This window comes from Helianthus annuus, chromosome 15 (assembly GCF_002127325.2).
Source record: "Helianthus annuus cultivar XRQ/B chromosome 15, HanXRQr2.0-SUNRISE, whole genome shotgun sequence".
NCBI classification, from domain to species: domain Eukaryota; kingdom Viridiplantae; phylum Streptophyta; class Magnoliopsida; order Asterales; family Asteraceae; genus Helianthus; species Helianthus annuus.
Genome location: NC_035447.2, coordinates 20,705,652 through 20,726,901, shown reverse-complemented (window position 1 = coordinate 20,726,901; position 21,250 = coordinate 20,705,652). Strand labels below are relative to the sequence as shown.

The 21,250-nt window shown below is 44.4% G+C and overlaps 1 protein-coding gene across 1 annotated transcript; it reads left to right on the top strand.

Annotated features, from left to right (window-relative positions):
- The first annotated feature begins 11,305 nt into the window (after window positions 1-11,305).
- On the top strand, window positions 11,306-11,785 carry LOC110913419. The gene has a single exon (XM_022158250.1). The coding sequence runs from the start codon at window positions 11,306-11,308 to the stop codon at window positions 11,783-11,785; it is 480 nt and encodes a 159-aa protein (XP_022013942.1).
- Window positions 11,786-21,250: the final 9,465 nt, after the last annotated feature.

Below are 21,250 nucleotides of genomic sequence, written 5' to 3'. Positions count from 1 at the left end.
GGTTAGTAGTTTATGCATGATTATTAGGATGTTTTGCAAAGTTTGTGAATATGTGTTAACATGACTAAAAATGACATGATATTGGTAGTTTACAAGTGTTCATAGCCAACTACACTATGCTTCTTTGTTTCTTGCAAGAATGATGATGTTTAGCATAAGATTTTCGGCTATAATGTATGTTTTCTTGTTTAGCATCAAGATCTTGTTAAATGTGTGATTTTCGGTTCATAAATATGTGTTTATATTGGCATGAAAACCCTAGAAAAATATGAAGATAGGATGAACTTGTTTGAATATGGCTTGAAGATGTAAAAATGGCAAAGTTTGATCTATCTTTACTAGTATTCAGCTTTGGCAAAGTGTTAGTGAAACCTTATTGGTAGTTTCCTAAAATGGGCCTGAATTCTTGGTACAAAAGGGACTGATGCACCTGCATCATCACGTGTACATGAAAGTGACAGGTTACGACTCGCAACGACAGCCTTCCGACTCGAAACCGCACCGTTGCGACTCGCAACCAAAGCATGACAAGTCGAAACCACGTGATTGCGACTCGAGACTACGTCGGTTGCGACTCGCAACCACAGCATGATGACTCGAGACCACGGTTACGACTCGCAACCACAACGTGACAAGCCGAAACCACCTGGTTGCGACTCGAGACCAGCTGGTTGCGAGTGGGCTGTTCATCTTGGTTACTGGGCCCATATGTGTTTAACTTGGACTATCTGTTGACTGGATTATGTGTTGCTGTTGACTGCTTAATTACTTAGGCCGGCCCAGTAACCCACTGTTTACTTATATGCTTGATACGTGTTAGTTATGTGCCTATATGTGTTTTACGTGAATGCTTGTACTCCGAACCTGACCTATACCGGTAACCATGTTAGGACGTGGTGACCAACGTGATTGACAAGTAACCTTAACCTACCGAGCAACCCAAGGTGAGTTCACAACTTAAAAGCATGCGTCCCGGTGGTTTGGGACACGAGACTAACAACCCTATCCCCTGGTAAAAGGGGATACCATTTACATACCTTCCCTAGTCATTGGGAACAAAACTTACTTTTCCTTCCCGGGTATTGGGAAACCTTTTGGTTAATTACTGTTTATACGGATTGCAACTAACGGCACTAAACGAAACTCTATCACTCAAGTCCCTACTACAAATACCGATTAGTCGCCGGGTTAGGCGAGCGGGTTATTAGTTGATAGCGCTATTTAGGTGTTTACCAGCCTCACACCGTGCCCTGGTTTGGGACGGGCGTGAACTAATGTACTCAGAAATCCGTCAATGATGATAGAACATTGACATCGGGGCATCCTGCGGATACGCAACGGTTACCTAGTGTTCGGTATTGGAAAAACAGTTTAGTCGCTAACTTTTGGGGTAGCTCCCCAGGGCATGTATAAACGGATAAATTAACCGGTGAAACAATGTTTTTGGTAATTAAAACTGGACAACTAGTGGACTCACTCAGCATTATTGTTGACCCCCTTACTGCATGCTTTGCAGGTAACCCGTGACGATGGAGCTTGCTGCTTGGGAACGTGTAGTGTTTGTTCACCCTTGTGTTGGGTGTTACCTTATTTTGAATCATGAACTTTGTTTTAAACTACCTTACTTATGCTTCCGCTACTTATTACTGTTTTGAACTTAAAACTTTAAACTCGGAACTTAATATTTGCTAAGCTTATGAATAGTAAGTATTACTTTTGTTATCAACTTAAGTATTCGGTATAATTGGTGGCTGGAATCCTGGTCAGTCACGCCCTCGAAGCGGGTGTTATCCGCAGGTGGATTTTGGGGGTGTGACAGATTGGTATCAGAGCCATTGGTTATAGTGAACTTGGTTTTAAAAAAAAAAAGGGAAAAATCTTTTTGGAGAAAACCAGACTATAACCCGTGACTCGTAACGACACTACACTCCAAGTGCAAGGCTCGACACATTTGACCTCATAGCTCGGACCAGTGTTTACTTGTTTGCTTTATGTTTCCTGTTATGCTATACGTACTAGTGTGCCTAAACTAGATAGATACACCTCTCTCTCCTATCTCATTCTCGCTACCTTACGGCATCACACTCATACTGTGTTTTCTGGTTATGAAGACAATGAGTGGACGCGGAAGAGGAAACATTAACATGACGCAGGCTCAGTTCACTAACCTGCTCAACACAGTGGCTGCGGCTTTTGCAGCTCACCCTTTAGGTCAGCATGCACCTGCGCAACCACCAGTGTGTACTTTCAAAACTTTCATGGATTGCAAGCCTCTCCCTTTCAACGGCACTGAGGGTGCCATAGGTCTTCTGCATTGGATTGAGAAAATTGAAGCTGTTTTTGCTGTTTGCGAGTGTCCCCCTGCGAACTGGGTGAAGTTTGCTACTGCTACGCTTGAAGGAAGCGCGCTTTCTTGGTGGAAGGCGCAGATTCAGATGTTTGGTTTGGAAACTGCAAATGCTACGGCATGGGAGGATTTCAAGGATATGATTAAGGACGAATACTGTCACCGGGATGACATCCACAAGCTTGAGAATGAGTACTATGAACTCAAGATGGTTGGGTCGGAAATTGAAACATACACCAAGCTGTCAAATGACTACGCTGCTCTTTGCCCAAACATGTCTCGACCAATGTACCGAAGGATCGAACTGTATATCAAAGGTTTGGCTCCAGAGATTCGAAGCCATGTCACTTCAGCCAACCACACTACCATTCAGCCGATTGTTCGACTTGCTCACAAACTCACTGATCAAGCCGTAGAAGAGGGCCGGTTGCCCAAAAGGATCAGTGCTACTGTCGGAACTTCTAGTGACAGCAAGCGTAAGTGGGAAGGAAGTCAAAGCAAGGATGCTAACCCCACTCAGGCCCCAGCACAGCAAAGGAAAACCGAAAACAACAAGGGCGCTCAACAACAGGGTGGCTATCGTGGAAACCACCCCAAGTGCAACAAGTGCAATCGACATCACAGCGGGCAGTGTGTGAAGGGCCAGTGTCAGCGATGTAACAAAATGGGGCATGAGGCCAAGGATTGTAGAAGTCAGTTCCCAGCTAGACAGAACCAGCAACAGCCCCAACAGCAACAGCAGCAGGGAAACAACCGGGCATGTTTTAAGTGTGGAGCTGAGGGGCACTTTAAGAAGGATTGCCCTGAACTGAATCAGAACCGCAACAATAATCAGGGAGCTGGGAACAACAATCAGAACAACAATGCTGGGAATGGTGCTAGAGGAAGAGCTTTCGTGATTGGAGCTGGTGAAGCAAGGAATGACCCCAATGTCGTGGCGGGTAAGTTCCTACTCGATGATCGTTATGTTTCTGTGTTATTTGATTCCGGTGCCGATGCTAGTTATGTATCCCTACGTATTAGTAAGAAGCTTAAGCGTCCGCTTTCGTTACTAAGTTCTCCTCATATCGTCGAGTTAGCTAATGGTAGAAACATCGAGGCCTCCCATGTTGTCAAAGGCTGCAAACTAGAGTTGTCTGGTCAGACATTTAGTATCGATCTTTTCCCTGTTACTCTTGGAAGCTTCGACGTCGTTATTGGTATGGATTGGTTATCCAAGCAACGCGCAGAGATCCTCTGTCAAGAGAAAGCAGTTCGTATTCCTCGCCGTTCTGGCAAACCCCTCATTGTACAAGGTGGCAAAAGTGGAGAAATCTCTGGCGTTATCTCGTTCTTGAAGGCCCAGAAGTATTTACGAAAAGGGCACACCGCTATCCTAGCACTTGTTACCAACACGCAGGAAAAGGAAAAGAGGATTGAAGACTTTCCAGTAGTGCGCGACTATCCCGAGGTATTTCCTGAGGAATTACCTGGACTCCCTCCCCATCGTCAGGTCGAATTCCAAATCGAGCTAGCTCCCGGAGCAGCGCCTATAGCTCGTGCACCTTATCGACTAGCCCCCGCAGAATTGAAGGAACTCTCGACGCAACTACAAGAACTATTGGATAAAGGATTTATCCGCCCTAGTTCATCACCCTGGGGAGCACCGGTACTCTTTGTTAAGAAGAAGGATGGCACGTTCCGAATGTGCATTGACTATCGTGAGTTGAACAAGGTTACCATCAAGAATCGTTACCCCCTCCCGCGAATCGACGATTTGTTTGACCAACTGCAAGGATCGAGCTACTATTCCAAGATTGACCTGCGATCAGGCTACCATCAGTTAAGGGTCCGTAGTGAAGACATTCCCAAAACTGCATTCAGAACTCGTTATGGTCATTATGAATTCCTCGTTATGCCCTTTGGAATGACCAACGCCCCTGCAGTGTTCATGGATCTTATGAACCGAGTATGCAAACCCTACCTCGACAAGTTCGTGATCGTGTTTATAGACGACATCTTGATCTACTCGAAAAGTCAGGAAGAGCATGAACAGCATCTACGCCTTATCCTCGAACTCCTCCGCAATGAGCAACTGTATGCCAAGTTCTCGAAATGCGACTTCTGGCTTCGAGAAGTTCATTTCCTTGGGCACGTGGTTAACAAGGATGGAATCCACATCGACCCAGCTAAGATCGACTCTATAAAGAATTGGCCTACCCCTAAGACTCCGACTGAAGTTCGCCAATTCTTGGGATTGGCAGGCTACTACCGCAGATTTATTCAGGGATTCTCAAAGATTGCTCAACCCCTCACTACACTCACTCAGAAAGGCGTCACCTACAAGTGGAATGAAGCACAGGAATCTGCTTTTCAGAGGCTTAAGGATAACCTCTGCAGTGCTCCTATTCTCTCGTTACCTGAAGGCACTGACGACTTTGTGGTCTACTGCGATGCGTCTATTCATGGACTCGGTTGTGTGTTGATGCAACGCGAGAAAGTTATTGCTTACGCCTCTCGACAACTTAAGACACATGAAAGGAACTACACAACACACGACTTGGAACTGGGAGCAGTGATATTTGCGCTTAAGATATGGAGACATTACTTGTACGGTACCAAGTGCACCATTTACACCGATCACAGGAGTCTCGAGCATATCTTTAAGCAGAAGGAATTAAACATGCGTCAACGTCGATGGGTTGAACTTCTGAATGACTACGAGTGCGCCATCAAGTATCATCCGGGCAAGGCCAATGTCGTGGCAGACGCCCTCAGCCGAAAGGACACTATACCACGGCGCGTGCGAGCATTACAACTTACCATCCAGTCTAGTCTCCCTACCCAGATCCGAAATGCTCAGGTTGAAGCTCTGAAGCCGGAAAACATCAGGGCTGAGTCCCTGCGAGGATCAAGACAACAGCTAGAACAGAAAGAGGACGGCGCCTACTATGTGGCAGGGCGCATTTGGGTCCCACTTTACGGAGACCTACGAGAGCTTGTGATGGACGAAGCCCATAAGTCCCGTTATTCAGTACATCCTGGTGCAGATAAGATGTACCACGACTTGAAAACCACATACTGGTGGTCTGGCATGAAAGCCCACATAGCAACCTATGTTGGCAAATGTTTGACCTGTGCAAGAGTCAAGATCGAGTATCAGAAACCAGCAGGCCTACTACAGCAACCCGAAATCCCGAAATGGAAATGGGAACAGATTTCCATGGATTTTGTTACAGGGCTACCTAGATCCCAACGTGGGAATGATACTATCTGGGTGATAGTAGATCGATTGACTAAGTCTGCACACTTTCTGGCCATTAAGGAAACAGACAAGTTCTCAACCTTGGCAGAAATCTATTTAAAGGAAGTAGTCTCCAGGCACGGGGTGCCAATTTCTATTATTTCCGACCGAGACGCTCGTTTTACTTCCGAGTTGTGGCAAGCTATGCACAAATGTTTTGGCTCACGTTTGGACATGAGCACCGCTTATCACCCGCAAACGGATGGGCAGTCTGAACGCACCATCCAAACCTTGGAAGACATGCTTAGAGCATGTGTGATCGATTTTGGCAAGAACTGGGAGAAGCATCTACCGTTGGTGGAATTCTCCTACAATAACAGCTACCACACTAGCATTCAGGCGGCACCTTTTGAGGCATTGTACGGTCGTAAATGCCGATCACCTCTCTGCTGGGCGGAAGTTGGTGATAGTCAACTCACAGGCCCAGAACTAGTGGTAGATACAACGGAAAAGATTTCCCAGATCAGGCAACGCATGGCGGCAGCTCGTGACCGTCAGAAAAGCTACGCTGACAAGCGTAAGAGACCATTAGAATTCCAGGTCGGGGACCGGGTTCTACTTAAAGTCTCACCCTGGAAGGGTGTGGTTCGTTTTGGTAAACGAGGCAAGCTGAATCCACGGTATGTTGGACCGTTCGAAATTACCGAGAAAATCGGTAAGGTTGCTTATAGATTGAACCTGCCTGCAGAGCTGAGTGCAGTGCACAATGTTTTTCACGTGTCTAACCTGAAGAAGTGTTTGTCGGATGAAACACTTGTGATTCCTTTTAAGGAACTGACGATCGATGAACAGCTACACTTTACTGAGGAACCGATTGAGATCACGGATCGAGAAATCAAAACCCTCAAACGTAGCCAGATACCCCTTGTGCGAGTTCGTTGGAACTCACGGCGCGGCCCAGAGTTTACCTGGGAGCGGGAGGACCAGATGAAGTCCAAGTATCCCCAGTTATTCCCAAACGAAAACCCCAGCACTGAAGCTACAACCGAATTTCGGGACGAAATTCCAAACTAACGGGGGGATGATGTGACACCCCGTTGAAACACGCTAGCTTGGCAGTGGCTGCTTCAACTTTCGGGACGAAAGTTCTTAAAACTTGGGGATAATGTGACACTCGAGGTTTTTCCGAACGATCACCTTGTAATATTTTGTGTATATGATTATTATTAAATGAAAACGTGATCCTTTGTGCATTTTATGTGTTGTATGTATTATATATGTAGTATAGATATATAATAGAGCCGAGACCACGACCCGAGACCATGACTCGCAACCGGGCGGTTGCGAGTGGGCCACTCGGTCTCGAGTGGGCCGTTGAGCCGAAACCGGTTTGGGCCGAAACCCCCAAGCCCAACCCGAAACATCCCCTTGTATATATATCCCACCTTTCCCCCACTTCTTCCATTTTACACACACAAACACTCCTCAAACTCTCTCAACTAGAAACCCTCAACAACACACCCCAATCCCTTCCTATTTTCGGTTCAAGCAAAGATCCCGGACAAGAAACTCGGTCAAGACTATCACTCGGACATTCCATCTTCTTGGTTCTCTTTTCTTTGTTTTCGGCTCCTCCTCTCATAACCGGTTAGTGCTATCTTGTGGGTTATCTTTTGTGTATAAGATGTATGTATGTTGTATGAACTAAGAAATGGTTGGTTAGTAGTTTATGCATGATTATTAGGATGTTTTGCAAAGTTTGTGAATATGTGTTAACATGACTAAAAATGACATGATATTGGTAGTTTACAAGTGTTCATAGCCAACTACACTATGCTTCTTTGTTTCTTGCAAGAATGATGATGTTTAGCATAAGATTTTCGGCTATAATGTATGTTTTCTTGTTTAGCATCAAGATCTTGTTAAATGTGTGATTTTCGGTTCATAAATATGTGTTTATATTGGCATGAAAACCCTAGAAAAATATGAAGATAGGATGAACTTGTTTGAATATGGCTTGAAGATGTAAAAATGGCAAAGTTTGATCTATCTTTACTAGTATTCAGCTTTGGCAAAGTGTTAGTGAAACCTTATTGGTAGTTTCCTAAAATGGGCCTGAATTCTTGGTACAAAAGGGACTGATGCACCTGCATCATCACGTGTACATGAAAGTGACAGGTTACGACTCGCAACGACAGCCTTCCGACTCGAAACCGCACCGTTGCGACTCGCAACCAAAGCATGACAAGTCGAAACCACGTGATTGCGACTCGAGACTACGTCGGTTGCGACTCGCAACCACAGCATGATGACTCGAGACCACGGTTACGACTCGCAACCACAACGTGACAAGCCGAAACCACCTGGTTGCGACTCGAGACCAGCTGGTTGCGAGTGGGCTGTTCATCTTGGTTACTGGGCCCATATGTGTTTAACTTGGACTATCTGTTGACTGGATTATGTGTTGCTGTTGACTGCTTAATTACTTAGGCCGGCCCAGTAACCCACTGTTTACTTATATGCTTGATACGTGTTAGTTATGTGCCTATATGTGTTTTACGTGAATGCTTGTACTCCGAACCTGACCTATACCGGTAACCATGTTAGGACGTGGTGACCAACGTGATTGACAAGTAACCTTAACCTACCGAGCAACCCAAGGTGAGTTCACAACTTAAAAGCATGCGTCCCGGTGGTTTGGGACACGAGACTAACAACCCTATCCCCTGGTAAAAGGGGATACCATTTACATACCTTCCCTAGTCATTGGGAACAAAACTTACTTTTCCTTCCCGGGTATTGGGAAACCTTTTGGTTAATTACTGTTTATACGGATTGCAACTAACGGCACTAAACGAAACTCTATCACTCAAGTCCCTACTACAAATACCGATTAGTCGCCGGGTTAGGCGAGCGGGTTATTAGTTGATAGCGCTATTTAGGTGTTTACCAGCCTCACACCGTGCCCTGGTTTGGGACGGGCGTGAACTAATGTACTCAGAAATCCGTCAATGATGATAGAACATTGACATCGGGGCATCCTGCGGATACGCAACGGTTACCTAGTGTTCGGTATTGGAAAAACAGTTTAGTCGCTAACTTTTGGGGTAGCTCCCCAGGGCATGTATAAACGGATAAATTAACCGGTGAAACAATGTTTTTGGTAATTAAAACTGGACAACTAGTGGACTCACTCAGCATTATTGTTGACCCCCTTACTGCATGCTTTGCAGGTAACCCGTGACGATGGAGCTTGCTGCTTGGGAACGTGTAGTGTTTGTTCACCCTTGTGTTGGGTGTTACCTTATTTTGAATCATGAACTTTGTTTTAAACTACCTTACTTATGCTTCCGCTACTTATTACTGTTTTGAACTTAAAACTTTAAACTCGGAACTTAATATTTGCTAAGCTTATGAATAGTAAGTATTACTTTTGTTATCAACTTAAGTATTCGGTATAATTGGTGGCTGGAATCCTGGTCAGTCACGCCCTCGAAGCGGGTGTTATCCGCAGGTGGATTTTGGGGGTGTGACAGTTTCACAGGAGAAAAGGTAGACCCTATTGGTCAAATCACTTTCCCGATAACTTTTGGACAGTCACCCAAAGAAAGAACCATACTACTAACCTTCCTTGTGGTCCGCGCTGAGTCGTACCACAATGTGATAATCGGAAGATTCACCCTGGGGAAATTGGATGCCATAGTCTCCACGGCAAGAGGTTTCATGAAGTTTCCCACACCGCGAGGTATCGCCACTGTGTTTTGTGACAAGATTGGAGAAGTACCAAGTACCAAACGATGCCGCCAAGGGCCCACCGGAGCCATGGGCCCAGAAAGATGGGTACTAAGCACACGCCATCCAGACCAGATGGTCACAATCGGGGACACTTTGTCTCCAGAAGTTAGAAACGACCTGAAGCAACTGTTAAAAAGAAACGTGGACATCTTCGCTTTTGAGCATTCTGACATGACAGGAGTCCCCCGTAATAAAGCAGAACACAAGCTCGCCACACTCCCAGGCGTTAAGCCGGTTGCCCAAGGTAAACGTAGCATGGCCCCGGACCGACGGGCAGCGGTCGTCAAGGAAGTACGAAAATTAGTGGAAGCTGGAATCCTTAGGGAAACGCAATACCATACATGGGTATCCAACCCGGTTATGGTAAAAAAGCCAGATGGCACGTGGCGAATGTGCATCGATTTCAAAGATTTAAATAAAGCGTGCCCAAAGGATGCATACCCGCTACCCGAGATTGATTTAAAGGTCGACTCCCTGGTACCCTACCGATTCAAATGTTTCCTGGACGCGTATAAGGGATACCATCAGATTAAGATGTCCAAAGAAGATGAAGAAAAAACAGCGTTTCACACCGATGTGGGCATTTTCTGTTACACTAAAATGCCTTTTGGCCTACGAAACGCAGGAGCTACCTATCAGAGGCTAATGGACAAGGTATTCGAAACACAGATTGGACGAAATTTGGAGGTCTATGTAGACGACCTTGTAATTAAAAGCAGCGAAGAAAAGCAGATGTTAGCAGATATCGAAGAAACTTTTCAGCGGCTTAGAGAATACAACATAAAATTAAACCCAAAGAAATGCTCTTTCGGGGTGGAAGAAGGAAAGTTCTTGGGTGTAGTAGTCACCCGAGATGGTTTTAAAGCCAACCCAGAGAAGGTAGCCGCCATAGCGCGAATGCCTTCCCCACGAACACTGAAGGAAGCGCAAGCCCTAAATGGGCGATTAGTAGCGATCAACAGGTTTTTAGCAAGACACGCCGAAAAATCATTACCCTTCATAAAGACATTAGAAGATTGCCTCAACAAGAAAAACTTCAAATGGACCAACGAAGCAGAGCAAGCTTTGCAAGACATGAAACGTTTCATAGAGGGGTTACCCATGCTGACAGCTCCAAGGCCCAATGAAGTACTAAAGATGTACTTAGCGGCAGCTCATACGGCGGTAAGTGTTGTGCTCATGGTTGAACGGGATGGAAGGCAAACACCGATATATTACATAAGCCGGGTGTTAGCGGGACCTGAAACGCGGTACCCCACACTGGAAAAGCTAGTCTTAGCACTGGTACACGCCACAAGGCGACTGAGAAGATATTTTCAAGCACATCGCGTGCAAGTCCTAACCAATTACCCACTGCAACAAGTCCTTCACAAGCCGGAGATTTCTGGCAGGTTGGCCAAATGGGCTATTGAACTTGGCGCCTTGGATATTGAATATCAGAAGCGAACGGCAGTTAAGGGGCAAGTGATTGCTGATTTTCTAGCCGAAATACCGGAAGGAGAAGCTATTATGGACCCAGTCGTCCAGGACATCCCGGAATCCAGCACTGCCCGGCAGACTTGGAAGCTATACACTGATGGACCATCTAGTGGAAAGGGATCTGGCGCCGGCTTAATGCTGATACGTCCAGATGCAATCAGGCTGATGTACGCCTTACGTTTCGATTTCAAATGTTCTAATAATGAAGCGGAGTACGAGGCACTGCTAGCAGGTCTAAGGATGGCAAAATCCATGGGGGCGGCAAGGGTAGACGCGTACGTTGACTCGCTGCTGGTCAACAACCAGGTAAACGAGACTATGAAGCCAAGGATGAATCAATGGCGAAATACTTGGCGAAAACAAAAGAACTCATGGATTCTTTTGACAACGTCACGCTCAACCATGTACACAGAGGCAAGAATCAGATAGCAGGCGCTCTCAGCAAACTCGCCACCTCAGGCATGGAAAAGGAAGTCAAAGTCGAAACGCTGCAGACACCCTCAATCGAACCACGGAATGTTTCCGCCGTTACAGTGGAAGACCCTTGCTGGTACACTCCGATTCTACGTTTCCTTGAGACAGGGGAGTTACCTCCCGCTAAGGGCGAAGCACAGAAGATACAAACAAAAGCGTTACAGTACGAAATCAACAATGGTGTCCTATACCGAAAATCTTACCTGGGCCCCTTGCTGCAATGTGTTTCCCCAACAGAGGCAAAGTACCTCATCAGCGAAATACATGGGGGTCTGTGCGGTATACATGCCGGACCTCGAGCAGTGGTAGCCAAAATCCATAGCGCGGGGTACTACTGGCCAGGGATGCACGAAGACGCCGTAATGGAACTACGAAAATGCCGCAGCTGCCAGAAATTCGCTCCTCAAACAATAAGGCCTAAGAACAGCCTAGTGCCGGTGACAGCGGCGTGGCCTTTCCAGAAATAGGCCGTGGATATCGTAGGACCTTTCCCGCCAGCCCCCGGAAAGTTAAAGTATCTGATTGTGGCGGTTGATTACTTCACCAAATGGGTGGAAGCCAAGCCTTTGGCCAAAATAACGGCGGACAACGCCAAAAAATTCCTCCGGGAACACATAGTGTGTAGGTTCGGATTACCACTCTACCTGGTGAGTGATAATGGAACACAGTTCACAGACAGAATTTTCCAGGAATGGTGCACAAAGCTCCACATCCAACAGATCTTCACGTCGGTCGCACACCCTCAAGGAAATGGCCAGGTAGAGCGGACAAACAGAAGTTTGCTGGATGGCATCAAGAAACGACTAGGACACGAGGGAAGCTCCTGGGTGGAAGAATTGCCGAATGTCCTCTGGGCACATAGAACAATGCCCAAAACCAGCAACAACGAAACCCCGTTCAGCCTAACCTATGGAGCGGAAGCAATGATACCCGCTGAAGCGGGATTACCGTCACTACGCCGTCTCAACACAGGCAATGACAATGATAGATCTCTAAGGGAAGGCCTGGACCTATTGGAAGAAAGGCGCGAGGCAGCCGCCATCAGCGAAGCAAAATACAAGAAAGCATTAGAAAAGTATTATAACAAGCGAGTAGCCAAACAGAGCTTCAAAGCAGGAGATTACGTCATGCGTGACAACGAAGCAAGCAGGGTGGAACCTTCGGGCAAGCTGGGCCCAAACTGGGAAGGCCCTTATGTCATCCAAGAAGATCTGGGCAAAGGGGCCTATCGCCTATCTCGACTTGATGGCACACCAGTACCACGCAGTTGGAACATCGCCCAGTTAAGAAAATGCTACCTGTAAAACCTTGCTCCTAACAGCAAGAGTTAACTGTTTTTCGCAGTTCAGAATTGTAACTCACCCTCCGCGGTGTCTTTTCGTTTTTACTTCAGTCCAAGTTTAATAAAAAACATTTAATTTTGTTTTAAGTTACCATCGCACAACGAATGTATAAAACGGTAAAAATACAAACAACACCCTTAAACACGAAATATTTTCACTTGCATAAGTCATAGGGTTAACAAATAAAGCGCTTACGGCGGGTATCTTGGTAATAGATACATACACCGCCACAAAACAGATAGGCATTCTTACATACACATAACCTATCTCAAACAAAACCAAGTACTTGTCCCTGTCGTTAAAAACCAAGACATGGGAACCAAAATACAGAACATGTTCAAAATATCTACTGATGAAAGTTAGGTGCCATCACCACTGCAGGGGTATGCACCACTACACCATCATCAATAAATGCAGCTGGATCAACTGCCAAGTTGCCAGATGATTCATCACCAACCACCGGAACCACCATACCTGACCCGTCCATCTGTTGCTTTTTAGGATGACCACCAGAGTGACGTTGGTACGTCAGGCGGTATCGTTGATCATGATCCACCGGAATAAGACTCGTCAGGACGTCCGCCAATAAGGGTGGCACTCCGGGATCCACCGGCTGAGGGTCCTCGATGACAATGCTCTGACATGCCTGATTAGCACGGGCCGGAACAACATTGGGGACTAGTCTCCTCCTCCGAAGCATTGACCTTGTTACCGGATATTGCAACTGGAGCAAACCGTCGGCAGCATCAAGCACTCGGAAGATTTCGGTGAGCCCTTGCCTATACCGTTTTCTCTCCATCTTGTCCAAACTACCAAATAAGGAAAAGGGAGGCAAATTTATAGAAGGATTAAAAAAGTTTTGACAGTGATGACGTTGGATGCATTAATAGAAAATAATCATTACACGTCGCAGGGCCATATTTTCAAAATACGGCGGTGTCAGAAATCATGACATTATCATTAAAACGGCTGTCAAATCAAAACAGATATGGGCACTAAACCCAAGTCAAATAATGTCATTTGCAAGGCAACAAGAGTACATAACAAGTAACAAAGAAACAAGGTTATCATTCTTCTTCAGACTCCTCCACGGGGTCCAGCATCAGACGCAGCGACTCTATCCCATCCTCATTGACTTTGTCCATCAAATCGCCATAACAGGGCAGCGGCTCGGTGTATGCCGCTTCAAGGGCACTCGCCATATCAGTTTGAAGTTTACTCTTGACAGCATGAAAGTCTAGCGATATCTTATCTAACTGATGGCAATCCATATAGCCCTTATATATACCATCGTGATGCCCGGACTGATAAGCAGCCGCAGATAAGCGATCAATCAAACTGGTAAAGGGGGACGACTCGCGCAAGTACTCAAACGCCCCCACCAGCCCGTTGGTTATCAACCAATTCCTGTCACCACGAGCAGCCGCTAGCTGGCTAGTCAAATCATCCACTTCAGCGTTAGATTGTGCCAACGCATTTTCCATCTCCTTCAACTGAGAAGTCGATGATGCGGCCAGTTTGCTATTCTGAGTGACAAGTGAATCGCAATGGTCCTGCAGCTCCTTGACCTTCCCCTCTCGCTCTTCCAGCTCCGCCTGAAGAAGCCGGACTTTGGTATGGGAAGCTTCTACTTCGGCTGTCAAGCCTTGGTACCGTTCCTGAACCTGAGACACAAAATCAGTATCAACACGGAATTTTTCCAATTGTGCCGATAACTCGAGTCTCACCTTTTGGGCCTCCGCTATGGCCTTACGCTCCAGCTCTTCTTGTATATTCTTAGCTTGAGCCAACACTCGGTCTTTCTCCACCATATCTCGGGCCCACATAATCCGTTCTTCAGCAAGATGGGCAGTCACCCTCTTCAAATCTTCCTCAGCCTTGTTTTTCTCCGACAGATACCTGGCTTCCCTTAACCCCACAGTTTGAAGTTGACTCTCCAAGCGGTGCTTGTCATCGCTCAGCTCTTGAATAGTAGCCCGCGCCTGGTGGAGTTGGGTGTTATCATGCATCCACCTACGACGAATTTCAATCAGCCTTCGTGGTAGGCTCACAGAATCAGATATTGAAGAATTCATCAGATCTTCATTGTTCAAACCCTCTACATACGCCGCCTCGGCAGGGGGATACGCTCGCTCAACCCAGTGTTGAATCACAGGGGGGAAAATTAGTCTTGAAGATTCCGCGATTTTCCAATGTGGCTGATAGCGTTTGTCTTGAGCATTGGGATCCCAACGAACGGTTGGTAAGAACAGGTCATCAATCAGACGGACAACGTCATCAGCAATGCCGCTGCTTAACCCCCCAGCTTCACTAGCAGCTGCACCACCAAGGCTGGTCACCTCCTGTGCCACTGACACGGCAGTAACATTTTTGCCTGCTTCGGAAAACATGCCTATGGGCGAGTCAGACAAAGATGTATCAACGCCACATGTCCGTGGTGTAGCAATAGGATCAACAGTCACAGCCACCGATAACGTATGAGTAGGAAGCGGCATGGAACAGCTAATAACAGCAGTAGCGGAAGCCGGATTTTTGGGGTTCGTGGATACGTTAACACTGGAGCTGGGCACAGACAACGCCGCAGTTGACACGAGTGTTGGTGCAACAACCATAGGAGGTACTCCCGCAGAGGTACCTGCATAATAAAAAGGCGGGGATTTAGCACCATGAAATTTTCCACCTATAGCGGCATGCTAAGTCGGTTAATATATACCTGTTGGAAAAGCATGAGCAGCCTGTACCGCCTCGAAGGCACTTAGAGTAGGAACAACAAAGGTTTTCCTCCTTTTTAAGGCACGACCAGGGCTCGTCATATCGGCGGCAAGGGGAATATCACGCCCAACACAGGCAGATTCCTCAACGGAAGTCACAACCACATGGGTCGCCGTATGTTTCTTCCCGGTAAGCTTTATCCGAGCAGGTTTTTTCTCCGATACCGACACGCCGGTATTTGCAACGGCCGACAAGGGGGAGATGTATACAGCTGGGTCCGCCGGTACAGCAGGTAAAATAAATTGCTCAAGGTGCATCCCTAGCACATCAAGCTCTCCTTCATCCAACACGCGGAGGATCAATGAAGTCAAACATACTCCATTCCCCTGTGTAGCGTGTGGGCATTAAAAAAAAAAAAGAAAACAACAACACAGATCACTAATGACAAGTAAACATACCTGCATCATCCCTTTGGAACGAAGGGTAACGCCGGATTTCCGGCCACAACAAGCTCATGCCCGCCATCACCAAAGCACCTTCAGGGATAATCGTACACTCGAAGGGGCGGCCACACAACTTCGTGTACAGCACATTCGATAAATACGCATCTTCAGACGGACCATCGTCTTTCACTTTATCCTTTGGCCCTTTCTCTCTCCAGTACATTTCACCAGGGATAACAGCGGCGTCAATGTAGAAAAACTTTTTCTTCCAATCTTTGTCCCTAGAACTGGTAGGAATGTCCCGAAGGCACGACACGTCAGTATCTCTCCGGTCAAAGGTAAAGAAAGGAGATTTCTACACAAGCACGAAGAAAGCCCTAAACACAACCAGTTCCGGGATGTGGCCTAGGGCAATACAGGCAAACTCGAACTGCCGAAGTTTCACTAAACCGAGGGGATGTAATTGCGATATGTGAATACGGTAATAGTCGAGCACCGATTTAAGAAACTTGGTGATGGGTAGTCGGAAATTACAGAACTTGAAGAAATCACTAAACAATGTGATTTTCCCCGACTTCAAGGGAAATGCAGTGTCGGTTTTGGACGGCAGAACAGGGTTCCATTCGGCCCGGATACCATAATCTTGAACAAGGTTGTTGTACGACGTCACGCCCCATTTACAGAACAGCACGTCGGTAGTGGCGGCAGCGGAAGAAGACGATTCACTAGGTTTCGAGGCCATTTTTCAGAAAGTATGACAAGAGAACGATTTGGGGGAGAGAGATTTGAACTCTCACATATAGAGTTGCTATTTATACGCAAAGGCAACTTTTCAAATTCAAAAAGACGTACGGACGGAAATACATGTCCATACAGGGTAAGGACAGTTGTCATCCCAATGATGACCTAACTGTCACATCCTATCTTTTTGCCGTCATTTCCACAAAACGTAACGGCACTAAGCCCAACGAATTTGGCAATACGCATAGTATAATAACTTTTCCTTTTTTCTCTCTTAGTCCGAGCTAATGAAAATCTTTCCATAAACTCGGACTGGGGGGACATGACGAGGTGTGACCCGCATCGGTCAATCCGACCCGGTTACAACCTATTATTTTAATGTAAATATAAATGATTATTCAAGAACTTTCCATATCTGCATGGAAGTTACACAACCAAATCTCCAACTTTTCGGGAAGATCATGTAAATCTCTAACTTATCGGAATATATCCTAGGTTAGAGGAAACCCTAAGGGGGAACCTATAAATAGAGGTAAACGTATAAGGTATGATCATCTTACTCTCATATAACTTCTTCTCCTCAATTTCCTTTACTCCCAAAAAACTGAGACTTATTCTCACGCCGGAGGGTGGTTACAGGAATAACCCCATTCCTGTAATGAGTCCTAACGGTGTTTTTGTTTTGCAGCCAAGCGTTCGGGTCACTAATCATTGAAGTCCTAGCCCAAAATCACTACATAGGTCAGTGTTTCTTCAGGTTGTTTAGCTATAAGGTAAAATTACATATATTCCCTTATTAACATCATTAATTTTATATATACCTAACACAAAACTAAAATTACATATATCTCATCCTTAATAAATGTTTACATAATGATAGATATAACCCATCTCAAAATTAGACAACCCATCAAATTATGTATGAGTATTCTTTTGTTGGGTTTGGTGGAAGTTCTTCTTCAGGTGTGTTTATATTGTTTTGTGATAGGTGTGTTTATATTGTTTTGTGATATTATTCTTTAGATTTGTTCTTTGAGATGTGTTTATATTGTTGTGATATTTCATCCAGATGCTTTTTAAGTTTGAATTAAATATAATAAAAGCAAACCAATCCTGTTATGTTTGATTTACTTGGAATTGATAAGCTTTAAGCATAGAAAGACTGATCATGTTGGTGTATATTATGTGTGTTCGCCACTGTGCGAATAGGCTAGATAGAGGGTGTGTTGAATATTGTATAGGTTAATATGTTTATAGGGGGCGCATGACATGAACATGCACTGGAGTCCTACATGACTAGGAGTCCTACGCACGTTGGAGTCCTACGCATGAAGTAAGCGCACGAGCCATGTCTATAAATAGTACTGTCATGCGCGCTTGGGAACATAAGTTTTGGATTTGAGATGAGAGAACATGTGTTGTCTCTCCTAGTTTAATTTTTAATGATGTATGCTCTTTTGGTACATTTTGGAAGCTAATACAAACGGGCCAACTTGAACATTATTCTGCCAAAATTTCTACCGAATTAGTATTTTATCAAACTTTCGTCTAAACACACCGAATCCTTCACTTTTAGATCCATACAATTGTTGGAATTTTTAGTGAAGGCCTTTTGGACTTCTGTTGATTTGGATGGAAGGCCTCTTTACCATGTGTTGGATTCATTTTTTTTTGCTTGTGTGTTGATTCGCTTCCGCATGCCATTAAGTTGTATTAGAGCTTTGGCACGTTGTCTACACACATTTCGTTAATAAAACGGTTTTGCACTAATATATGATTCACAATTTTGATTTGTAAATCCCTTTTTGAAATCAGAAATAGCAATTAGGGTTTGGTGTTGCTGATTTTTTTTGGATTGTCAACTAGAATTACGAAATAACTCTTGAAAATCGTTGGTCATGAAGATTTAAGGCACTATGATCAATTGGTTAGGGTGTATTTTGTGAAGTCAAAGTTGGAGACCCATGAAGCCGGGAGTTTAATTCGAAGATCAAGAGTAATTTAGGAATTAGTTTGTCAGTTTTGTAAGATCTAGATCGAAGAGTAAGTAAGGGTTGGCTATGATCAGCAACCCGATTGAGCGGCTAGACAAACCTTTTTTTTGGAGTCACTGTCGTTTTGTGTCCAAGATCGAGCTCATCACAATTAGGGTTGTAGCTGTGGAACCTTTGATAGTCGTTAAGGAGAGTCATCTGACACTAGCGTTTCGATTGCCAATATTAATTGTTGGGAGTCGTTTGGGGTACTAGGTTGTTGTGAGATTGCTAGATTGTTTTGTTGGGTCAACTGGTTAATTGATTAGGATTACTAGCCGGAAAAACTAGATAGACATTGGTGTGATGATCTTATTTTAAGAAGGTACACTGAAACCTAAAGGGGAGGCGGGGATATTTTCTTATTGTTGGGCAAGACCGTTGCCTAGCATGTTAGGTCGATTAAGCAAATGGATTGGGTTAAAAGCTTAGTTGACTAAATCGTAAGAATAAGAAGTTAGCTGGGCTAATTTAAGTTATTTCAAATTCAAGTGTTGTTGGACTGCTTTGTTCCTATTTTAGGTTTATGTTACAAGTTCAGTTCTTTGACTGTTGATTATCAACCGTAAATTAGGGAACCGGGTTTTGTAAAAGTTCCGCATTTGGTTAAAGATTTATATGTAGGAGATCATAAGGTAATGTTTGCATTTTGTTTTTGATTGTAAGGTTATTGCAAAGGCCTGTGGGTTTGATTAACAATATTCAGTAGAACAACCATCAAGTCTGGGCTCGTGCCATTGGTGTGTGTATCATTGATTTTTCGATTTGTGTTTCATGTCTGTTATTTTTATAGTTGAAGATGGGATGGTTGTTGATCGAAAGGTTTAACTTTTAGATTCGGTTGGTTGGTTTGTTAAGAGAACTTGTATGTGGTATTAACGAGGGATAAACCAAAGAAAATAGAGCCAAGAGGCTAGGATGCTTTGGAAAAGAAACCAAAAGTGGTGATTACTCTTGCTTTGATGAGGAATGTTGCTTTCGATGGTATGGAGGAAACCATAGTTTGTGGCATGATAAGGGCTCTATCAAGCATGTTAGAAAATTAATTTGTGGTTAAAGTGTTCCCGTTGCTGAGCTTATGATGATACAAGTTAAAAAAGGAAGCTCAGTGGCAATTCATGTATTCTCATTCGGATGATCACTCAGTTAGGGTTTAAGTTAAGTGATCATGTTTGATCATAGAAACCCTTTCTATCGCTTATTTTGAGAATTGTAGTACCGTGTAGCCGACCAAATGAGTCGTTCAGAAGAGTGCTCAGACAGAATCAGAGGCGGAATTCATTGATTCGGTCTTCGTTTAGCTTGGATTCACTATTAACTGTCTATTTTATTGAAAACAAGCAGTTTACAACTCAATAGACACTTCGGCAGCACTTCGGCTCACCGGGACTAATTTCGTACGAAATGACTAGATCTAGCACCTATTTATAGACATCTAATTCCGTTTGAACATGTCTCAAACGGAATTACATTTCACACGATATTACATGTTCACACGAGATTAACATTTTCATGCGGAATTAGGTTGTTAATTCCGTGCGGAATTAGCCTTGGTAATTCCGTGCGGAATTAGCTATAACCCTAATTTCGACATTTTCTCGTAAAACGTGCCATGATCTGTCATTTCTAACCTAAGACTCGAACAAAGATGAAGTGACAGACAACTGCACCAACAGACTCCCCCTTGAATGTTGACGGAATCTTCAGCGAAAGTCTTCAACAAGACGACTCTTCAATCTTGATCGGTCTCTTTGAATGATGTTCCAGAATCTATCTCTTTGGCTCTAACCTCGTCAGACTCCCCCTCTCATTAAGCTGGGATCGCTGTATGGACTTAGCTATCGCCTTGAGATTGCATCCTGGATTTACCTCTGTTCAGCTCATCTCCTACATAAATCTCAACCACTTATAAGAAAAACAGATTTATCATTTATAGGCTTATGAAGATCACTTATAGGTTAACATTCAACTTTAAATTCAAGTTAATGAACTTATTTAATCAATTCAGAAACTTCACATCTGCAACACACTCTTTCCCAATCCACAGTTCATCCTGTTTAGCATTTTTGAATTTTGAAAATCAGCTCATCAACATCAGTTATCAAAAATCTTTTTGAAATTTTTGAATAAAATGAAATACAGAAATATCTACAAACAATATTTTTGAGAGTTTGTGATAGGGAATCATATCAGCCGTTGACAAGTTACAAGTACCGTTAAGCTTTGATTTCATATTCAGAATTAATCAATTCACCTAGATTGCTGATATACTGATCCTCTTAAATTTTTACAAAAATTTCAATTTGTTCAGGATATGTATTAAGTTGTTTAAAGATCTTTACTTATACGTGTGTACCATCTCTGAATATACTCCCGTATCCAGACAACTATATTCAGTTTTACAGGTGAGTGCACACTAATGATATCTGTTAAGGGGTAGATGCGAAACCGTGAGAGCTCAGGTCAGAACTTCCGTTCAGCAGAGAGATGACGGCTTGATTTTTAGGTGGGTCCCCTTTAGGAGATCTTTTTATTTCAACAGCACATGATTAACATTTTTCAATGTGTCATCATTTTTGTACTAAGGGTTGGCTTTAAGATTAAAGCTATTTGCAAAGTATTATACTAGGACTAGGCTATTGCTTCTGCAAAATCAGAAG